Source organism: Lampetra fluviatilis, chromosome 21 (genome assembly GCF_964198595.1).
Source record: "Lampetra fluviatilis chromosome 21, kcLamFluv1.1, whole genome shotgun sequence".
Lineage (NCBI taxonomy): Eukaryota > Metazoa > Chordata > Hyperoartia > Petromyzontiformes > Petromyzontidae > Lampetra > Lampetra fluviatilis.
Genome location: NC_136295.1, coordinates 6,132,700 through 6,157,088, shown reverse-complemented (window position 1 = coordinate 6,157,088; position 24,389 = coordinate 6,132,700). Strand labels below are relative to the sequence as shown.

The 24,389-nt window shown below is 43.6% G+C and overlaps 1 protein-coding gene across 1 annotated transcript; it reads right to left on the bottom strand.

Moving 5' to 3' along the window:
- Nucleotides 1-7,604: 7,604 nt before the first annotated feature.
- Nucleotides 7,605-24,389, bottom strand: LOC144938171 (uridine phosphorylase 1-like). Its single transcript, XM_078865937.1, has 8 exons — nt 24,252-24,389; nt 22,628-22,682; nt 17,332-17,449; nt 16,473-16,634; nt 14,649-14,763; nt 13,260-13,469; nt 12,364-12,510; nt 7,605-10,643 (listed from the first exon to the last, which is right to left on the bottom strand). The coding sequence occupies exons 2-8, from the start codon at nt 22,672-22,674 to the stop codon at nt 10,495-10,497; spliced, it is 948 nt and encodes a 315-aa protein (XP_078722063.1). The 5' UTR covers nt 22,675-22,682; nt 24,252-24,389; the 3' UTR covers nt 7,605-10,494.

Below are 24,389 nucleotides of genomic sequence, written 5' to 3'. Positions count from 1 at the left end.
CCTTAACGACGAGAGAAAATTCACACGAAATGTCCTTTTCAATGAAGTCTTCCAGATGTAAAATAATATAAGCTTTTAATGAAGAAATACAATTATCTAATTCAAAACATATTACAATTAAAAAATGTTTCATTTTAAAACTTCAAAACGGAGCATCGGGTGATTGCGTGAATGCGTCGTTCATGTGCAATTTTTTTGTGACTTTCCTGGCCGAAAGCTATAAATGGTTGTGAGGAGCGCCGCAGGCGCCCCCGAACAACCCCTAGTGATACAATGAATGCCAACAGTAATTTGTTTGCAATGACTAATAGTTGAATAAATTAAGTGTGTACGCACGTGTTCAGACGTGTTTTTAAATTGTCCACAGACTCGGGGATTCTGAAATCTCGTGGAAGGGAGTTCCAGAGTGTGGGGGCCGCTGCTACATGGAACGCTGCTCGGTCGACCACCTCTTTGAGCTGGGAACGCAGAGACGACCTGCATTCCCAGATCTTAAAGACGATCAAGGGGACGTGTGGGTGCAGCGCGTCTCTGACGTAGGCTGGGGGAAAGGTGGAGTCAGAGCTTTGTAAGTTCGCAATATGATTTTAAACTGAATCCTATATGAAACTGGAATATATATGTTGAACTTGTTTTACACGGTACGTAACCAACCGTGCTCATCGAGTTGGAAGCGAGTGAAGAGAGGCCATTTGTGTGAGGTCAGGATGGAATGAATTTCCGTGCCATCTAATTAAAGGCGTGTCCTGGTGTGTGAATGCAACCCCCCGCCCCCACCAATAATTTATAATTTTCTGGGTATGCCGCTGATCCTCGCTATCTTCAAATCAAATTAATCCACATCCTCGTGGGTCATTTTAATTACGAAACCCCAATAATAGCACAACCACTCTTTTGTGCACCATATTGCCAGCGTCATTTCAATTCCAACTCCATTCATCAGCCCTGCATAGTTTAGAGCTACACACAACATCTCACAGAGTGGCCCTGACTCCGTTTTTGGAAAACATTGCCAAGAAGTGATTTAAATGATGTAAAGGTAAAGGGCGCTGCCCTGAACTAAACACGCTCATGCCAGTGTTGGCAGAAAGGCCTCCACTAAAGGGAGCTCTAGAGAGCCCCCCTAGAGAGTATTTGGTATTTTCTTCAACGCTGACCAAATTTCTTGGAAGATGTAGAAGTGTCCATAATTTTCCCCACGAAATGCAGTCTGCCGATCGACTTACCGGTGTAACTATTATGTTGGGTGGACAGAGGCCAGTGGTTTGAATACAATGTCGATTGTTTTAACTGCCTCACTGGGAAAACAAACTGGTGACCTCTGGCTTGTAAGTCCAGTCTGTGCTTGACCATACTGCACCTGCTAGTCAGGGTGGGTTGGTGAAGTGGGGGAGCCCAGGATTGGTTTAGATATCAGTCGCCTCTGATGTTCGCCTTGGCCAGAAATCGAACTCAGGTCGCCGGGCTAATACAGCAGTGTGCTAACCACTCTAACCTTTTCTGTCATTGTCATTGTCAAACTAACAAGTTGAAACATACCCTTTGGTTCTTTCGGTAAATATGATGGAACAAATATGCTTCATTGGAAGGATGTTATTAACCAGGTAAAACCTTAAATGCTTTATGGTTGTTCCATTAAATTTGCCGGGCACTAGTCTATTTTTCCGAGTGAATTGCATCCCCAGCGTTTGGCATTGCTGCTGCATTGGCATTGCTGCTGCATTGGCATTGTTGCTGCATTGGCGTTGTTGTTGCACCCCCCGCGCATCCCCAGCTCTCTCAGTCTCCCACTTCCAGCCCCGCCCACTTCCCCCCCGTCCAGCTTCACGTCGCCCCCTCATCGTGTCCAAGCAACGCTCCCCTCCCCCTACCCCCTCCCCCTACCCCCCTCCCTTGACCCTCCCCCCTCTCTTACCTATATAACCTCTTACCACGGCATCTCTCTCCCACTTCAGCAAAGAACATTTCGTGTTGTGGTTTTCTCACCTGATGATGATTGCTTGTGTTGCAATCGAAACGTCGTGATTTATTTTATTTTATACCTACGTGACTTTACCGTAAGAACCAAAGAGTATGGATCCCTGCAGTCACGAAAACTTCAAATCTAGATTTAACAAGTTGAAAGTTCTGTATACCCTTTATAAAAAATCAAACGAGGTGGTCATAGCATAGCAGTATGTACGTCCATTCCAGGAAGCTATTGTCATTGAATCCATCAGACAAGGCGACTGGTGGTGATGCCTGCTGTAAGCATGATAAAAAGTATAACCCGTAAAAACAAAGTTTTTCACTATAAATCCTTTATATGCGTGGCAGCGAACTTAATATAAAGGATTTAAAAATATATTCGCCTGTGGAGGACGCGGGGATCAATCCCGCGACCTTTGGCATGGGAAGCAAGGGCGTTACCAACTGCGCTACTCCGCCACGGCCTGTGGAGGGGTTACGCTCTGGGCTCTTATACTGTGACGTTCAGCCAAAGACATGAATGAGTTATATTTGAATATATGTAAAATAAAAAAATTTTCCCTAAAAAGTGTAAAATTTGGGGAATTTTTTTTTCACGAACATTAATTGTCTAGCACAACGAGTCTGTGTGGAAAATGTCAGCTCGATTGGATCACGGGGGATCACGGGAAGTGGGTTAAAAAACGACTGAAAGATTTGCACGGTCGTAAGCAAGCAAGCAAGTACGCAAGCAAGCACGCAAGCAAGCAAGCGAACTTAATATAAAGGATTTAAAAATCACACAAGCTACATTAAAGCAAAACTATTTCAGAATTGTTCTCAAAAGACGGCGTATCTACTCCACATTTCAAAGTACAAAGCATAGCTGATATAAGTTATGAAAGGTACACCATTACACGGTCATTTTATTCAATACAATTTTTATTTCCTTTATTTTTTTATGCAGATATTTAACATTCGTGCCACAAAGCGCAACACAAGTGTAACATGTGATGGAGTTTATCATCTAACAATGGATACATGGAATACCCCATCGCTCAAAAGTGGACTCCCAACAATATCTCTAGGCCCTGTTCTTGCAGACGGCAACAATGAGCGGCTGGGAGGATAATTGCCCGTTCAGCGTGGGATATGTGACATGCACAGAGTCAAAGGAGTCTTTGTTTATAATGCACCAAGTTAGACTATAGGGGCAACTGCTACGAGAGATGGCCTTGTAATACTGACCAGCTGCTTGATGACAAGTTTGTGGAGCCTACAGTGACTTATTTATTTGTCTCTCCGAGCACCGATGTGAAAACATCTGCACACATTTTACGTATTACTTACCTCTCGCGATTCCTAGAAATGACTCATGCGGCCAGGTGTACATATTAGAAGATATACACAGATGCCCATAGGTGGGAATCAGTGGGGTTGTAGTGCAGTGCTTATTCACAAACACCCAAGCTTAAACTTTGCTCACTTTCAAGCTCTGTAAATTAGGAAGTTACGTACCTGATGACGTAACTTTTTCGGATTATTTAGGAATTATCTATGAAAGCCTCAGGCTTCAGACTTTTTTTCAAGAGCGTCAACAAGCCAGGCTCAGATATGTACATCAGCGACACACTCATGAGAAATACACCAGCAGATGGGATGTCCAGAGTAGTGCCTGAGCCAAACACAATTTGCAGCGTGCAATGGGAGCAAAACGACACAGCACAAATCAATCAGGCGGAGTGTGTGAATGTCACTGACCAGCAGTTGCGCCAGATCGTGCAGCACACTGCGAGAGATGAAAGTATGCAAGCACCGATGTCCATTGTTCTGAATGGATGGCCAGAGACGAAGGGCGAAACGCCGATCATTTGTCAGATAATATTTGGTTCTTCGCAGACAAACTAAGTGTACAGAATGGGATTCTGTAAGCTCCGGTCATTATATCCAAATCATTGTGGCCGAAGGTGTTAGCACGTACACATTCGAACCACGCTGGAGAAGCATGCCCCAGGCAGACACGCAGCACTCTATCCGAGCCAAACATGCGAGGCGAGATCTAAAAAATGGTCAGCGACTGTTCTGCCTGTGACGAGCATGCACATGTGGAGCAGTAATAATCCATGATGTTGCACAAGAGGCCAACATGACCCTGGCAGATCGTCAGCAGGAGCTTATGCAGCAATGCTGGCTGGGATTATCTGCTGATTGTTGACCCCTGCTCAGACTTCTGGGAAATGTCGTTGCTGTGTGCCGAGTCGAAAGTTAAGCAGTGTAAGGCACAGTTTGCGCATCATGGCCAGCCAACCAGATACATTCATGGTCTTGGTTTATTTCCCCCAATTTGTAACGCCCCTTGACTCAACCTGAGCACCACAGAAACAAACTTGGCAATGCGGTGATCATGGCCTTGTGTTCTGCCTCACGGCAGGAGTTTTGCCTCACGGCAGATGGGGGGGAGGCGTATGTACACAGGAATTTCCTGTTTTTGATGCTGGTTTTGGTCAGGTGATCAGGAAGTTGTGAATTAAGATTCCCGCTTATAATTCAAGATGGCGGCACACATCGCGTCCCAGTGAAGCCAGACGCAGTTGTCCATCGTGGGACTTTGAGAAGCATTGTCTGTAAGTTTGTTTATGTTCTTATAGTATTGGCAATGCTGTTGTAATGTTGGAATGACCGTTATAGTGATGTAAATGCCTTTATGGTGCTGTTAAGTTGTTGTGGTAAATACGAGGCCTAGTTAGCAACGAAGCCTGCAACTTTCCTTATTGTGGATGTTACTTGTGATTTAGTACGTCGAGTCAGACTTGTGCCCAGGTGGCTATGTTGCGATCCTGAGAGTAAAGATGACGAAGTATCTCATCCACAGTTTAGTGTTATGTGTAATGCTGTACATTTGGGGTGCAGTGTGATGAATACACGATGTGCCTTTATGCAACGCAGCGGCTTGTGCTCTTGTGTAGTTGTTCAGTGGTAGTGTGGGGGCCTGGTCCATCCAGGGTCTATTGCTGGGAAACATGTTATCTGGGACAATGTTCTGGTGCTGTGGTGTTCATTGTGTTGGTGTTTCCGGGTTATAACAGATGCTGTATCTGTGTTTTCTCACCGATTTTACCTCATAAAATACATAAATAAATGACGTTTGGAGTCGGACGTTCATCCTGGCTCCGAGGGTTTATTGAACGCGAGGTTAACTACTCAGCTAGCGGTGCAACGCAGCGCACAGCGAGGCCGAGACACCTTGTCATGCAGCACGCGCAATGCATTAACGCACTACACACAGAGTTCATCTTTACACTCCTCGGCGCATGCCAGTAATCTCTGCCTCTCTCCATCCAAAACTCCGACTGACTCCTTGCCATTCCCATAAGCTAATTAGATTCCCTCAGCAGATCCATCTCTTTTATTTCCCTCATCCTCTCATTGATCCTAATCCACTCTCTCTTCACCCACATCTTTGACTCGCTCAGGCTCCAGAGGTTGGTGCCTCTCCCCTGAAAAAATGGGCGAGCAATAGCAGAAAGGTTAGCGCAGTGTTTTTTAACCCATTTCCCGAGTTTTAGTTCCCAGCTACGGTTATCATCAGTGGAGAGTGATATCTGAACATGCCTTGGCCCTCCTCTTCACCAACCCGCACTGACCAGCATGGTGAAGTATGGTCAAACAACTCCCACAACTGACACGGTGTTTAAAAGGCTTCATCCCGCAGCCGATTGAAAATGCGCTCGCCACAAATTAACCGCAATACTTTGCTGATCTTGTCAAGCAACATAAATCATCACGCAAATTCCGGTCATCCTCGCAGCGGCTTTTGGCTTACCATCGAACAAAGACGGTCACTGCATTGCGCGCTTTTAGATGTGCTTCTGCGCCCATCCGGAAAGCTCTTCCGATATTAGGAAGCCACTGGACCTATGCACTGTAAAATCTCGATTTAAAACAAATTTCTTAAGAACTGCTTTTCGTGTTTAGCTTGTTGTCCTTCCTCCGCACCTCCAATTAGCATGGTTGGCTACGTACGGTGCTAATTAAGTTCAACATACTGTACATGCATCACAGAGATAATCACTTCTCCACCAAGCACACAACTAGTAACCAGAATTACAATGATAATCCGAACAATAATTATCTGTTAAATGAGATAACAAAGAGAGCCAACAAACAGCGTCACCCTTTGGTCTTCCATTTCTGTCCTCTTTCGGCACCACAGCATCAATCACATCACAAAATATATAACACCATGAATATTAACAGCGACAGACCACATGCCTTTTTTTTCTCTTCACGTTTTCAAATTCAAAATGTACAATATAATCCACGTCATTACCAACATCACATTGTGCTGTCAGGATCACGGGGTGAAACGAATCAATCTTTTAGAACTCCATCATCAAAGTGTTATATCACACCAGGAAATGACTCCCGAGGATGACACCATGGATTTACTTCTGGAGTCTCTTTGAATTAAAAAGTCTATCTTGACCGACACTACATTGCACTCCTTCGTTCTTTGTAGAAAGTGTCTCCCTGCACGATGCACATCAATGTAATACTTTAGCGATGAAGTCTGCATCTTGCCACATTAAGTTAAACATTGAAACCGATCGTATTACACTGGTCAACAAAAAAAATACATTTTTTTCTGGCCTGGACTTTTGCAGCTGTTTTAGACTAATTTCAGGGTGCTGATTCCAAATCTGATCTCAGATTTGCTCTATCACATCTCATTTTATGCTATCGGCATAGCCCATTTTCATTGATTTTACCCGAAATTAACTCTGTCACTTATGATTGCAAGTTGTTGCGAGTCAGTGACTGCTTTAGTGTTAAAATACGGTGCTGTATTTTTAGGATAGTGTGTTTATAATATCATTTTATGTAGATATCCACATTTATTTAATATTTTTCTTCTGCAGTTTTTATTGAAAATGCAATATTTGATATCTCAAAAACCTGATGTGATAGACAAAAACTGATGCCAGATTTGGAATCAGCACCCCAAAATTAGCTTAAAACCGTTGGAATACCTTATGCCAGAAAAAGTGTGTTGACCAGTGTTATTGCTTTGCGCGCTCATGAGCGACCTGAGACCATCAACAACACGCACTTGAGAACCCAGAGTAAATGGGCGACTTCCCAAATTAGAAACCAGCCTCTCAGCAGTGCTGTTGGCTCGGTGTTTAACATGGCCATTACGTCTTCTTGGTTCTTTCGGTAAAGTCACGTAGAAGGGAAATAATAAAATAATAAAAATAAAACGTAATCAAATAATTCTCACGACGTTTCGGCCACAACGCAAGCAGCCGTCCTCAGGTGAAGAACAGGTCTGTCGGGAAGACAGCATCTGAATGAAACACCCCAGGCTTGGAGCGTATATTTAAGCTGGGTTGGCCATTACGATTAACCCGAGTTACTAAGAATGAACAATGTATGGATATCTAACTAATTTCTGGAAGGTTTGTTCCATGAAATTAGTTTTCTCTCAATTTCTGTCGATTATTTCAGTGGCACATCTATAAAATGGATCACCCTGTATTATTGGAATAAAAACTGGTTCGCATGACTGCAGTACTATACGGAGCTTTTGCAATTATAAAGTGTTTTCAGGTTGCACTACTTGTTCTTGTTTTTAGAATATGGAGCGGAACCTGCAGTACAATCTGAAAACACATACATCGAAGCACATCAACATTGATTATGTTAAATTCAGTCGTGAAAAGTCTTAAGCAACTGGTTAGGAGTTTTATTCGAAACAATTTGATCAATACATTGGCACATATAAATAATGTTTTTGAAAACGAGGCAATTTTTTCAGGTAGTGGAGGGTTAATGAAAATGATTTTTGCATAAAACTACCACGTGGCCCAACCCAAAAACAAACGCGAATCATTGCATTGGCTACGGTTTAAATGAATATGAAAACACATCGGACAGCTATAACAACAGGTTTTCGCGAACTTACAGGAAGAAATCCATTGTGTTGAGATATACTCCGTGACGCATTCCCCCTGTAAATGCAGCCAATACATAACCAACACACATGCAGCCCCATACATAAAGTGAGGAAGGTGTCATGCCTGAGATGACATATGCACGTACCAGACAGTACGTTTTGTGAAAAGGCCTTGAAGCACATTGAAAGCAAAAGCTTTAAATCTCTCCGGCTATATCGCCAAGATTGATGGACGTTTAATATCTACTTTAATAAAAACGTACACACATCCAGGTACAGCAATTGATTTTGCTCCACTGTTGTCTGCTGTCCACTTCGTATCCCCAAAGGCTGTTGTGCATGGTGGTCACCCATCTAAGCAATATCCAGGCTCGCATCTACTTAGCTTCCGAGATCAGACACTATAAAGTACATTGCAGGTAATTTGGTCGTAATCGCTTCAATAAAGGTAATCATGTACAGGCCCTTTGTAAAGGCACGCATCGGCAAAGGACTTCCCATACCATGCTGTGTCAGTCGTGGGTATCGTTTCGCCACACTTTACCATACTGGTGAGTGGGAGTTGAAGCGAGCATCCCTGACCAGTGAGGATATCACACGCATTTGACGTTAGCCGTGGCAGGGGACAATGCAGAGGACCTTGGGAGAAGTGCACTGTAGTTTACATATATATTACATAAGATAGAGTGCCACGATAAATAAATAAATAAAGATTAATAATACAGGCTGGCTAAATCCGTCAAGAGGCTTACTGAGTATTCATCAGTGAATGCATTTAATTGTATGTCTGTATCTTATCTCTATTCAGTTAACCATCATTTAAAAATCATATTAACCCGAGTTGCATCCAAAGTGTTAATTGTGGCGTTCATAGGCTGACTGGGGAGACTCAGAATGGAAAGGCCAACGCGGGCAAAGCAGAGGAATTTAGGGTGGCGTTTAACATTTTACCAGGCAAGGTAAACAAATGCATTACTTTAAAATTAAATCTATCCATAAGTACATTATGAGTAAAATTATAAACCTCCACGTGTGTCTTTAGCCTCACTTGCCGATATTGCAAAATATTTATATTTCAGAGCTTGACTGCTGTAGACACAACATTTAGTCAATTTACAAAAACAAGTGCCCTCCTCTGGAGTGACGGAGGATATTCTATCTACTCTGCAAATACAAAATCATTATAATAACCCCGTCATGAAACTCGAGGCGAGTTGCGGTGACAACAACCTACAGGGATATTCAGAGGTGAATGGAGAATAACAGTAAAGTAGCAAAGTAAGTTTGCAGGGAAATAATTGAGTTGAAAACTAGAAAACGAAGCGTCATCACCCACAAGACGTTGGAAAGGGTGCCAGCATTGGCACAAGTCTTTCATTTTTACCATTTGCATCTTGCCGGGTCAGCCCTACACCAATCTCAATAATAAAAATTGGAGTAAGTAGTACTTGGCAATATTAAATAAAAATCTATGTTATACTTTAAATACCACTGGTTACATACATCCAATGTAATAAAACCTGTTGTCACACAAAGTCCGCAACCATCCCAATATAAAATCAAGTGTGCTATGCACCACGACAGAAGATTATCGGTCGTATATTAGTGCAGTCCCCTATATATACATATTAAGACGTTTTCAGCTAATTCATGAGTGTTTATATGTGGGAGGGAATTAGAGCACCCGAGGAAAAACTCACGCGTGTCAGAGGGAAACACTCTTCCCCCATATACGGTGGACGGAATTGCTAAGAGCCCGCATTTACTGTACTGCCTTCTCCTGGCAAGCCAGGATATGGCACCTTGGCACTGATGGAAGTTTCACAACATTGCAGCTTTGCAGGATAAATAGGTACATTCTGGGTTAGAGGTGACTTCCACTACCACCCTGCTGTCTGTCTGTACACATTTAAAAATATATATTTTAAGTGGATAATTGTTACATTTTAGTTTTGTGCAATATGAGCCATCCATGAATGTCTTGTTAACATCAGACAACCATAATTATGTGGTTTAACAGGCCTAATTTTGCCAATGAGACTCACAAATTCAAAACCAGTCCAGAGTTTGCCTGCTAAAATGGTGCAAGTAGAAATGTTACGCAATATTTTTTTCCATAAACAGACAGATTCCTGTGTGTTTAATCATTCATCTCGAGCTCAGTTTTAAGTAACTTAATCGGAAGGTGGGAGGACTGTGGCTCACCCTTTGTCATCTTGAATCAATTAAGTACAACACATTTTTTTGTTTATCAATTGACAGCTATTTTAAAGTGGTGAGCATCGCAGGATTTTGGACGTTCAACACGGGATGACCTCACCACAGTGCAAGCTCAGCGCAACGATGATGTCATCAGCGGTACTGACCGTGATGATGATGACATCTTTGATGCAATTAAATCCTGAGCTTCAAGTGCAAGTGTTGAAAACTCACGCGTAGAAACTATTGATGCAAATTACATGAAAATGTGTTCAAATCTAACTAATCAACGATTTAATTCACCAGCGATGACAGATTCACCAATTCGTGCAGCTGCAGTCGTGCGCATTTAGCCGTCAAAGTGCTGTGTGGCCGGGTGCGGCGCAGTCTCCTCATCGCTTCTCGAGGCCGGAGAGCCGCGTGCGGATCAGCTCCACGACGAGATGCTGAGGGCGGCGCGCGAACTCAGTCAGGACGTCGTGTGGACTGCTCACCTGGTCCCCCGCCAGCCGGTCGAGGAGCGTGACGCACACCACGCCGGCTGCCACAGCAACAACGACACACAGAGCACTACTATTTATGCAGTGCTCTGCTACGAAGCACACAAGATGCACCTCCCCTCTTCTAGACATTTGTCGATACACTTCTAAATGAAGGCATTTCCTCATGACGGTATATTAGCCATAGCCGGGTTCATAGCGCACAAACGAATTCTAGCCTGCTCTCTTTCTCGGCCTAGATATACACCTCCTCTCATGTGTTTTCCAGTTGTGTCACTCATCTTGACGCCAACTTTGCAGCTTTCTTTATTGCATTCTACACATCTCTTCCTGTCGTTGATTATAGCGCAGTTCAATTTGAGCAAATCTGAGATTGATTAAAACTTCTACATTCCCCATTCATTCCTACGCCTTCATTTCTCCAATCCAGTATTTTGGAAAACGTCTTATAATATCGACCAGAGAATCTCCTTGCCAGGCTCTCCTTCTGAAATTTATTTTCTCACTTCACGCGATCACCGTAGCTATTCTATTTATGGTGCATTGGGATCTACGGATGAAATGTGCCTTACAAATAATTATTCTTTACAATTATCCTTGCAAATGGTTTAAACCGTTTCTAAATGTTGTTTTTGTTTAGGCTATGATTAGATACGGTATGTAGAACACCAGCACTCCACGTCGCAGTTTCAGGCAACACGCAATGGGTGATTTTGCGGAGGTGAATTATATAAACGCCAATGCTGGCTTATTTTCAAACCCGGTTCTTCTGCATAACAGCTGCGTGTATTTCGTGCTACAACCTGGTGGAGGAAGCTCTGTTGAATCCACTCTCTGAGAGTACAAAACTATAGTGTAATTTTCTGTTCCCCTAAAATATAGCCACGTGAACGCTGATACTGCAAAGCAACTGCAGATGCCCATCTGAAGCTGTTTTACTTGTAATGGTATATTTCATTTCCTTCCACCAGGACCTTTCTGAACACATGATTTGCCCACGGCTATAGCCGATTCACCTCCAATCCAATGAATTGTCGCAATTGAAGGTTGTAATTAGCTAAGGGATTCAACTGTTGTTTTGTCTCCCTTTTGACCCTCTCATTTATTATTGATTTGAAGCTTTCGTGACCGCAGGAATCCATACTCTTTGGTTCTTTCGGTAAAGTCACGTAGGTAGAAAAATTAAATATTATTCTTTTTTCTTTCATTACATTTTTCTACCTGCGTGACTTTACCTCTCATTTTTATTCTCGTTTTATCTGGATCGTTTGTACAGTAACAGTGGAATATAATAAAAGTTAAATTGGAATATAATTTGTGAAAAAACATTCCAAGCCATCCTCAATCAACAGGTGGATGCAGACCATGGGAGACATTTTGACCATACTTCACCATGCTGGTCCATATGGCTTGATAGGGGTAGGTGGGGAAAGGGCAGGACCAATTCTGATATCACTTTCCAATCATATTAGCTGTTACTGGGATTCGAACTCGGGTCAGTGGGTTCATATCGCTACTGTACGCGCAAACCACTCTACCCTCCACTCCACCATAAATAAAAACTATTCTCAACCATACAATTCGAGCTTTAACAATGAATGTTCACCTTAATCGACTAACCGTTGCTTCGCTACACCCTGACAGCTCAAGTTGCATGCGTCTCTGAGTGTGTGCTGGGCATGTAGGATGTTCTGCTTCGTGTGGTGTGCATTCATCTCGTGCCCCCCCCCACCCCCGTGTTGGGATGAAAACGGGACGCACCTTGCAGGCCGCTGAGGCGGCACAGTACGGAAAACACGGACGACTCCATCTCGATGTTGCACACCCCCGCTTCGTGCGCCGCGCGCAGATACGCCAGCTTCTCCTCGTGGCTGTACGTGCACACGGCACCGTCCAACCGGGCCTGGCCTGCACACGAAGAGTCCGCAAATTTAGCTTTTACACACACACACGAACAGAGGCACTAGAACGGTGTGGAATGTAATGATCGTCGTAACAGTAGAGACATGCTGCTGGAAGCTTGTTGGCTTAATGGCCTCTTAGCAGTGCTGCTATTTTTTGGTTTTGGAAGCCAACATCGGCCGTAATTCTTGCGGAGGTGTATCACCTGTACCTTCCCTTCTAGCCCCACCCTCCCAGTCCCTGACTGCCACATTTAGATAAGCTCCTCCCCGCTCCCCTGAACCAGTATATAAGATCTTATCTCTTGGATTTCTCTTCATTTGATACAGTAAATTTGGCTGTGATGTCCCACCGTCGTGATTTAATTTAGTTATTTTCATTCATTATTATTTTATTATTTTTTACCTACGTGACTTTACCGAAAAAACCCAAGAGTATTAATGGCCTCTGTAAAAGGGGACTGGGTGGGAAGGAGACGAAAGAAGATTAACAATAATCCCATGTGACCAAATCACCCGAATGCAACCCTACCTCATCACATCTCAGAAGCTCAGTAGCGTTGAGCTCGGATAGCACAAGGATGGACAAACACCGTGCGCAACAGCTTGTTATAGGCTGCCGGGCACTCTGACCCCTGAGCCACCTGGCCACCTCCGACGATGGCGTCGCCTTAATCATACACCCCCCTCCCGCCACCCTCCCACCCAACTTGAGGCTTACAACCTCTGTTGGTCACCCCGGTGTCATATCCGCACCCTCGTAGAAGTCGTGTGTGCACATGGTGTTGCCCAACACGGTTTGGAAGCCGCCCACGGCGCGGCCACAGGCGACCAGCTCGGCAGCCAGCCCGGGGTGCAGCTCCGTGCTGCGCACCACAGACTTGCCCAACACCATCTGCTCCATCTGTGGCTGGAAGCATGCGTCTACAGCCGAGCGCGACACCACCACCGTGCCGGGCTCCAGACCTGCAGTACGACCAGGAGGTGCAGGGAGCAAGCGGTTATAAAATTGCAATTGCACGGCTGTATTTTGCCATGTTTATTTCCTGAAAAAGGCAATGTGCGTCAATGCTGCCCTCAACTGTGCGTCTTGGACCAGAGGATACGTGAAGGGATTTCAGACGTAGTTTTGCGATATCCGTTTGAGTGGGCCATTCTCTACGCATCAATAGTGTGGGAGTGGCAGTGATGAAGACGGTCTGTGTGTGGTGCTGCTCAATCTGTCCAAACTCGTTTTTCCATGCTGTTTGTGTTGTATAATGTAAATCTATTACATTTTTGCGATGTTTATGTGTACTGTTTACACGTATGCGGTTGCCTTGAAAAGCACCTAGAAATACTCTCAAGACTTGGAGGCCTAATAAATTCAAATTGCTATTATGATAGTCCTACCTTGTTCACACACATTCCCCCCACTGCTCAATTGTGAAAGAGATTAGTTGTGTTAACGAAATGTCACCTATACTCTTTGGTTCTTTTGGTAAAGTCACTTTACCGAAAGAACCAAAGAGTATGGATTCCTGCAGTCACGAAAGCTTCAAATCTAAATGTCACCTGACTGAAAGGATTTTATTAATTTAAAGGGCTTCAAATATGTTTCAGTACTGTAACTCCCCCACTAATGTGATATCTTGCCTCTCCCTTCGATCCTATTGCCCCAATGTCCAGACCTTCAAATACATAGAATGAATAAATGAATGAATAAATAAATAAATTCATAAATAACGTGCGGTGACAATACATAGCTTCTAGAAGTAGATTTATTTTGTAGAATCATCCAGGGCCGGAAGACATTTCTGGAAGCTTTGGCTCGTCACTGCTCATCATTTACTTATTCATCACGTTACCTGTTTATTTAGTTTATATCTCTGCCGACTCCTCCAGGAGAGCTCCCCCACCCCTGAAGTTCTGAACATTGGGGCCATAGGATCCAGGGGATAGGTGGACACCACAACTGGCAATAGACTAATGTTCACGTCTTATAATTTCTTCCTGAAAGATCGTGAACTTCAAAAGCATACACAGGTAAAAGTTTTTACATTTCTCCCCATAACCCTCACTCCATAGTGATAATGCACCCGAACAGGCCGGTTTTATTTTAACTCTTAGTTCTTAAGTCACTGCGGCAGAGAGGTGCTGTCATACCAAGTCCACCCGACGTGCCGATACGAATGACGGTAACATCACGGCAATGCGCGTGGTGCAACAGCTTTATTAGCTCATGCAGCAAAATGGACATGGAAGGGACCCCCATGCCGTGCTGTACTCACGAACAAGCAGACACGAGACAAACACACACAGACACATGGGTGTAAGAGCACGCATTGGTGTGGGCACACACAAAGCAAGGATCACTTTTCTAATTATTATTGTTAATGTAACGTACCAAGTGTGTAAGTATGCATGAACCATTAAGGTACAGAGGTCGCTGTGGTCAATGCCTTTGATGCCATCACATCCTGCCTTTGCTTCCTTCCTTCTGCAAGATCCCACAGCTGTAATAAAGTCAACACCTATCCTTCAAGGTCTGTTCCTAGAGTATCACATCTTCTGGAATTAGGTCCAACCTCTGGGTGTCCACTCCAATGCCTACCTAGGACTACCACATTGCCTGGCTACCTGCTCAGTTTTAGTGTTGAAAAACCTGCACTGCACCACTGATAAGAACATGCCATGTATAGCAACTGATATAACATGGCACTGAATTTATTATTCCGTGACACATTATACTGTTGCACAATTTACCAACAAGTTGCTCTTTTATTATTATTATTACCCAGCAATGGATTGAGAAGAAGCTCAACTGAGAGAGAGGTTGTCACTGCAGAGGCAATGTGTCTAATTCCCAGTCATAGATATTGGAAGCCATGGGCACATGCTATTAAACTTAGCCTCTGTGTGACAAGCTGTATTTTAAATCACATTTGAGTAGGGTTAAAGTGTGGTGTCCCTTAACACTTATTACAAACTGCCTGTACATATTTGAAATATAGAACCTACATAGTTTGCGTATAGTGAGATAATATGAACATTTTTTAAAGGAACGAAACAGGAGGATTTCTCCACAAATCTAGCTGTTGCCTGATGAAGCTAGTTGTAAGTACTGGTGAAACGTCATACTCAGATTGTAAATGTTGTGAATTTTCTCTCCAACAAACCGGTGTGCTGTACTAGTAACGAATTGACATGTTCTGTTTACGTGACAACCCTTACTAATTGTCTGTGTCGGGTGGTGGCGGGTTTATCGACCCATTTATATTTACGCGATCAATCAAAAAAAAACTATATTATGGATAATATGAATATGGTGAGTTCAGAGATTTATGAAACTTCCGTATGAAATATTGTACGCCTAATATAAACTGCCTCCCTCACACCCCAGATGTAATGCTTGATTCTCCATTTCCTTGGTAAACATTCCCTAACCACGTCACTGATCATGTGCATGGATTCATGTAATGATATCAATTCTATAGCCTCTTACTGTACAGTCAGGGGGCAATCGCAGTAATTATAATCTAGAGGTTGTGCAAACACTGACCCTCGCCGTCTATTCCTGTTGTTGATTCACGTCACACAGTGGCTAGAAACTATGACATGTTTCCACCGCAGCGGTATACATCGTACAGGTAAAATATGAACAATATGAATTTAAATTTACGAATGATGCCCTGACTGGTGAGCATTTTAAATTTCGTTGTACTGGTGACAATGACAATGAACGATCTATCTATCTATCAATAACGAAAATTCAGACTTTGAAAGTCAATTCAGACTTTGAAGTAAATTTTTGATCGAACTAAAAGGTTAACTCTGAGCCATGCTTGTACAATGATGGTGTTGATTATGACGGTGATCATCATCATAACCAATCGTTCACTCTATCAATACTCACTCGTGGGCACAGGCCCTCGTATGATAAGTAGCAGTGATTAATGTGGTGGTGGTGTTGATCACTGGTGTTCTTACACTGGCTGCCAGCACGGGTCCCGCCTTGTACATGCTGTATCGGTCATTGTTGCCACATAGGTCGGTGATCGGATCGTGAACCGTCTCTGCGAGGGCGAGCTTTGTGCACAGAATGCCCACAAACTCGCGCATGCGGGACGCGCTGCCTCCAACACAAACAAACTGGAACACACACAGAAGCAGAAATCAATATGTATTCTATATATCAGGGAACATAGCGTTTCTCATCTGGCAAAACAGGACGTTGCTCTTGTTAAGTTTAAATCCCCGTCAGCACTATTTTCTCAGTAATCATGGAAAGGTAGCCTTTTACTTATTTCCCACTGCACAACCGGCTCGGCCGGTTGTGCAGTGGGAGAAGCCACTTGTACTGTGGAGAAGCCACTTGTACTGTTAGAAGTCCACACTGGCTTGGCTCAGATGGGTCAGTGGCAAAGGAGTAAAAGTGTAAATAGACCAATCCCCCTTGAAGAGGTAAATTTTCTCGGCTTCAACATCCGACTGACCCGCAGCCCCCATATGAAGGGGAAGGCATCCATCTTCCAACCACCCAGGACATCGATGCCACCGTGATACCCACAATGTAATGCAACCCATATGAATATATTTATAAATTGTACATAATCTACCGTAAGTTAATATTTCCCAAAAATGTCCTTTTAGAAAATGAGCTATTTATATGTTAGCTTGTTGGATTGTGAAAGGCTAAGTGTTTACAGAGGGCATGGTGTTATGACCATCATCTATTAAGTAACTTTTAGAATTAAATCTTTTAATCTCTGCCACGTGAAAATGTGCGCTTGCAATTTGGATTGCACGAGCAAAGTTCGTAGAGCAAAAACCGCCCAAGCAGCGTCACCTTAACATCTCCAAACATGGCGGGGAGGTCATGGGTCAGAGTTCCCAGGCCGAGGTGATACAGCACATCTTCGGCCATCGTGTGGACATGGAGGTTGGGCACCCGCACAAGCCCAGTCCTGGTTTTACATATACACAAACACACACGGGTAAACACACCAACCATTGTATCAGGTATTACCTCTATGTAACTTTCATCCTATGTCGATTGTTCAATGTTAATGTGCCATTTTATTGAGGGACTACGACTCTGTGGTAACTTGGTGTGGCCTGGTACTGTTTTGTTGTTTTTGCTGCCTTGCCCAGTCTTGATATATCTGACTTAATGAATTTCGTATTACTTATATGTAATGACTTACCATTTTCTCTCTATTTTGCACTCCTATCGTTTTTTGTATTGTATGCCGTTGTAACTTGCTGACCTGCCCATACTAGACATCTGTGAAAAACATCTTCATAGCTCATCGAATTCCTCCAGTCTGATTAAAGATTCTGCGTGGTATATGTTACAGTACGTGACATAAAGTACAGCAGCTACGACTCGGACGTTGGGCAGGTCTTATGCCATGACCGAGCATTGTCCCGCGATCGGTTTCACCCATTGGTTAAAGATGCATGTGTATGGTCAGTTCGGTGTGATTGAGCTGTGATTGGCTTTACTTGCACGTGTTGAAAAGTGGATGATCACTCACAGAGACGCATAAATTACTGCCTTGCTTGTGATTGGTGGGACTTGCACGTGTGAAGGTGGAATGACTAATCTCCCCGGCAGATTATTCATATCCTGCTCATCATAGGTCGATTGTGCGTGCTTTTAAAATCAAACAGTTGATTGCCCGAAACCATGTTTGCAGATTTCTGATTTGGAGCAATTAGGTAGGCAGCCAGTTGTAATGACTTAGAGTGTAGCTGCTCTCCCATTGCCTGATGACGGCTCGGCTGTGTATAAAAGTAGAGCTCGGAGGCTTTGCCTAAATGAATAATTTACCCGCAGTCAGGTACGCTACCAGTAGCCGTGGAGTTTGAAGGCGCAGGGTTGATTCAACAGCCCGCTGAGATCTGCCAAGTGTGTATGCTCGGAATAAACTCCTACACTGGCGCTGTGTAGTTGAATTGATATATTTGATATATTTTTTTTATATATTTTATACCAGGGTCCTTGGACGTAATAGGAACGCCCCTGTGTGGACGGCGGTGTCTGGTTAAGGGCAGCAGCAGAGCTGGGCCAAGCAGAAGGGCCCCGAAACGCTGCTGTCCCCCTTAGCTCCGCCATGTGGCAAGGCGGGAGCGGTGCAACCGTGTGCTACCTAGCTTCCGATTTAACGTTGTTGGCTAACGTACGGTGCGATACAAGTTCTACATGGAATAACGTCTTACAACCTGCAAAGCCGAAACTCTTGTGCCGTGGACTCCTGAGAATCATCGGTGAACTGTCCCGCTAGAGATTAGTGAGAAATGCTGTTGTGGGTGGTGCCTGACGTAAGAGGGGCAGAATTGTGACGAGGTGGCGTGGGGTGCCGTCTGGTAGATGCAAGTACATTTAACTTATTTTGCACCGTACGTAGTCAACCGTGATAATCCGAGGTGCGTGGTAAGGACTATAAGCTAAACACAAATACGTTAAAAAAAGAATGAGTTTTCAATGTAGATTTAAAAGTGCATAGCTCCAGTAGCTTTCCTAATATCGGAAGAAAGCGCGTTCCAGACGGCCACAGAAACGCATCTGGAAGCATGCGGTGCAGTCACCGTCTTTGTTCGATGGCTTGCAGCCCAAAGCCGCGTGATGGTTTATGTGCCTTGACGAGATCCGCAAATGGTATTGTGGTTCATTTTTGGCAAGCACTTTGTGGGTGTGTGTGTGTAATGAGTTCGACCTTGTAATGTGCGTGGCGCGCGAGGTCACATCGCGATTTAACACGTGGGAGTTGAACGGTGTAGGGGTTATGGTTGAAGGGGAGTACGGTATAGTGGGCCCTCGGGCACCACCGTGAATATCTAGAACCCGAACGTATCGCCCAAGGGCTGGGTAAAAAAAAATCACAAGTGTGTGCGTAACCCCCAGTGTTATCCGAATTTTTATTTGGACTTCCTCCACCTGGACGGCCATCCACAGCGGCCTTTGTATGTCTTAGCGGTGGCTGAGCCAAAATGATTTCGGAGCGTGTGCGAGTCCAGGAAGGCACGAGAGCAGAGGTTTGCAACATGTGGCTCGGCAACCGCATTGCGCCTATTTAAGGACTGCTTGGTTGATGCATTGCAGCTCATGAAATATTTAGGTGTTTTTTTTATAGATTATTAAAAAAAAATTGCTCTTGTTATTTTGATGACCGACTCCCTGCACTAGGGCATAGGTGTAAGTCTGCTCTGTAATTACTCTTGATGGTGGTCCATATGCATCCTAAAGATAACCCCCCCCCGCCCTCAAAAGAGTACATATGTGCTGGTCCCCACACTACTCCATCATAAGTGACCTGGCTGATCATATGACACACAGACATCAGCAACATGCGCTATGCATGCTATAGAATACAATAAATGCGTTGTACACTCCAGCATATCCTCTAGTGTTCTGGGGATATTTACGTGCAAAAAAATATTAACCTTGTATGTACACTACAGCATCGGGATAATCCTTTGGCTGGGGAGTTTTTAATTTAGAAGCCTGCGGGAGCGATCCCAGGAGAGTACGCTTGTTTGGTTCTGCTGCTAGGGACGACTGCTCTGGGCCGCTCTTAATACTGCAGATTGTTTTGGATAAAGATTACTTTGAAAAAGCAAAACCATTAGCTTCACCTCTATTGCTCCCTTGCGTGCATGGGGTTTCTCTGGGTTCTCCAGCTTCTGCCCACTGGGTAATAAACACCTTGAAATAAAAACTCTATGCAAGGGCCTGCCTGAAAACGGGTTCTACTAACCGGTGTGGTTTACCTGGATAAATAATTATTAGTGATTATAAGTTAACTATAAAAAAACACTTACATTTCCTGGGAGCAACTTGTGGCTCATTGGCAACGATTCTGCAACTCCTGGTATATAAACTCAACATTTTTATTTTACCAGGTAAGCCCCACAGAGCTATATGGCTAGGATTGAAGCTTTCGTGACTGCAGGAATTGCTATACTCATTGGTTATTTCGGTAAAGTCACGTATGTAGAAATAAAATACAAATTCAATTAAAATATATCACGACGTTCTTTGTGTGCTGTGTGGTTTACGACATTTTCACCCGAGGACGAGTCCTTGTGTTGCGTTCGAAATGTCGTGATCTATTTTATTTTTATTTTGTTTCAATTTTATTATATTTCTACATACGTGACTTCACCGAAAGAATCAATGAGTATAGCTATGTGGCTCTTTTTCAGAAGTGATCTGTCCACAAGTGATAGCTCAACGAAGTGGCTTATCTGGACATTTATAGCAGCCAAATAATCAACATATTTCTAAAATGTGGAGGGGGGATACACCAGAAGGACCCGGAGAAAAATCCACGCGACCACGGGGAGAACATGCAAACCCCAAATATACAGGCGCTGGGGTTTGAACCGAACCCATGACCTGTTGTATACCAGGTGAGTTAGTTAACATCTCGCCAACGTGGCATTACTTAATGCATTGGACTCAATACAGTACAGATACTATAACATTTATATAAAGCTGTGTTAAATAAATTACTCTACTAAAACAAACTAACACCTAAGTTAATGTTAATGCTGTCACAAATCCGCAGTCGACAAATATTCTAAAGTCTTGTAGTTCACCAATACGGGTCACGAACTACAGTTTGTGTGATTAAATACATTTCGTTTTGTAACTGCTATGTTTGATCATTGCTGATACGAGGTGCTGGGCACACAACATGGAAATGGGCGGTGAAATTGGCGAGGAGCAGCACTTGCTGCAGATCGTCACGGTTTCGAGACAAGTAAGCTGCCGTGGCTAACACTACAGGTGCATTAACAAACTAACAAAATGCACCAACTCGCTTCGAAGTGAAGTTAAAAATCCAGTGACGTTTTCGCAACACACTCGGCCATATGCGTGTCTGCGTCACGTTTCAAATTTGACTAATACGTAAAATTGCCGACGAATTCTTTAATTGGGTAAAACCACGGAGCGACATTGTCCCCTACAACTAGAAAATATCAGTCCAGTCTGTGAGGCAACACATTTGTGATAGTCTTGCACTATACGAATGGGATGAACATCACACGTATTCAATTATTTTTGTTTATTGATTTTAACAGATCTAACACAAAATACGTTTTGTTTTACGTAGCGTCGTTCATGCAAACTGCATGTCAATTGCCGTGGGAGCACAGACAAGCTGCAAGGATAGCCAGGCGCTGAGCCCGCGCCATCAATTGTCCCAGCTCTACGGTCCTCTACATTAAGATGTTTTCAACCAATTAATGAGACTTTTCAAATGTGTGGCAGCCCTCGCAACTGATGGCTTATTGGCGAAAGTGGCCTCCTGAAAAGGAGTGAAGAACACTGAATCAGGTCGTGACCTTCCAAGCAGAAAAATTGTTCGGCGGCCGGCACGCCGCGTTCCATTTTCCTCCTGCTGTGGCTGGCGTTACATGCTGACTCCAGTCTACTCGGAAGGCATTCGGCAATAAACTAAGGCTTGCTTACAAGATGTGTAAAAGTGACCAAGAACAACAAGGTTGAAATATCCAACGACACGTTGTATCTACGTCATATTTCGCATGCATTGTCTTTCAACTTACTGAAATCAACGTCAATTGGCATGTTTTGGTCACGTGACACGTTGCTATATTTGGCCGTGTTGGGTGGAGGAGGGTGTACGACAATAATGATGGCATTATACTCGCGCGATCGGACCCAACAACCAATTAAGAACCATAATCCATGATACAGGGTTTTTTTTGGGGTTAGATCGTGTAAATATATAAATGTGTCGCAAAACCCGCCACCACCCGACACAGCCAACTAGTAAGGTTTGTCACGTAAACAGAACATGCCAATTCGTCACTAGTACAGCACACCGGTTTGTTGGAGAGCCAAACCACAACATTTACAATGTGAATACGACGTTTCAACAGGAACTACAACTAGCTTCATCAGGCGACAGCCAGATTTGTGGAGAAGTTCACCTGTTTCGTTCCTTACATAGAGGCGTAGATGTGATGACAACTCTTGTGCGAAGTTGGAGGGGGGGTTATTTAATGCATAGTTATATGGTAATCGACGTACATTATGCGTAATTGGCAGAATAAAATCTATTAAATAAATTTCAACAAAATAATTTATGAATGCGGAAAGCAATACTCACTCTGTACTGGCGTTTTCCCCTTCATTCTGAGTCAGGATTGGTGACATTTTAGGATCTGTATGAACAAAAACAAATACAATATCCCCGTATCACCAAAACAGACTGAAGGAGCAAGTGCTGTGAGCGAGTAGCACTTATGAAAGCCGGAACGCCACGCGAGGGGGGGTATGTGGTCAGCACCACGCCCAGTCGCCTTTGTCTCCCTAGTGGCGATGTTTTAACACACTGCACAAGGTACTCATTTGAGGCCGAGTCGACCTGAGGGAGGGCCAGGACCGGTTCAGATTATCGTCAGCGGTGTTGGCCGTGAGTGGGTATCGAACTCGGGTCGACGGGTTCGTAGCGCAGCAGGTGAGACGGGGGTTGCATGACGGGTTTCTGAAATATGACCGACACCGTGACTTGCATCGAAACTGCTCGAGTCAATCGTGGAAACAAAGCATTTGACGAGGACATTTGAAGTTTCGCTTCACGCCACAAATAACTGCAAGCTACAAGAGGGAAATAAATCCTTTGAACTTTTAATTCCACCTGTGGAATGTCAAACATGTCGGCATTACTATTATATGTAATTTGATAGAATATATGGGTATATATATAGCCCTTCTATTGGTCTATATTGTGGTATATATGTGTATACGCTAATTTACATAGATGCCGTGTTATAAGTATAAATTAAGTAAATTGCAATTTTAAGCAAATTATTAAAATGGTTAAATCATGACAGATGAAAGATGCATAAGCATGAAAAGTTTATATGATCAAGTTCACAGCTCAATATAAAACGGATTTTTTCAAATGAAAATTAAGTTTTGAGTGGTGTTGTGGGGAGCGGTGGTGCAGTGGTAGCTACTCGATGATTACCAGCAAAAACGTCACAGTACTCAAAAGTAACTAATTGGGACGTTTTGTTTACGTGGAAAACCTTTCAAGTTTGACTGTCGGGTGGTGGCCGGTTAACGACACATTGATACTTACCCGATCTAACCCAAAAGCCTTTATTTTGAGCGATACAACTCGGCAACCTAAGTTCAATTCCCGGCCATGAATGACACCATTGCCAAGTGATATCAGAGCCGGTCTGGGTGCACCCATCCCCGTCATAACCAACTCGTGATGACAAATGTAGTGAAGTTTGGTCAAACAAGCGTCCTGTAACTGTCACGCCATAGAAAAGTTTTCACGCAGCCAGCAGCCTGTCAATGATGATGTTAATACAATGCCGGCAATTACATAACCGTGATTTTGTGTACCGCGTATGTGATGAACGCACTTTCCTTACTTGAGTTTAGCACTTTTTACATTGTATTCTCACGACAGTTTTGAATATTGTGTATATATATATTTACTATTAACATGTAGCACTTGTGTTCAGTTATACATTTCTCCCCCCCACCTCTCCCAAAACAAACGTTACAATTACGTAGTATTTATTTTGTGAACAATTCGATAAATAATGTATAATGTTCATCGACACATCGTGCCAAAAAAAGTCCACGTAGTTGGCATGCCAATTATTATATACTTCCTCTTATTAATTTTACACAAATCCCCCCCCCCTCCTCCTCCTAAGCCCCTCAATACAAAATAAAGTGAGCTGTCACTCCGGTTTTTTGCCACGTACCTGATTGTAAGACGACTGACCAGCTGGCGATCACGCGTTCTATTGGGCAAGCAACCCGGACTCATAGGGTTTTTATAGAGACACCACCCCTATGACACACACACACACACCACCAACTCACAAAACCACATAATTCAC

Excerpts from the sequence above, each read along its gene's own strand:
- LOC144938171 (XM_078865937.1), bottom strand. The coding sequence starts at position 22,674 with ATGTCACCAATCCTGACTCAGAATGAAGGGGAAAACGCCAGTACAGA. Across the intron at positions 16,635-17,331 it reads CCATGTTTGGAGATGTTAAG|TTTGTTTGTGTTGGAGGCAG; the intron begins GTGACGCTGCTT and ends TGTGTGTTCCAG. Across the intron at positions 12,511-13,259 it reads CACACACGACTTCTACGAGG|GCCAGGCCCGGTTGGACGGT; the intron begins GTGCGGATATGA and ends CTTCGTGTGCAG.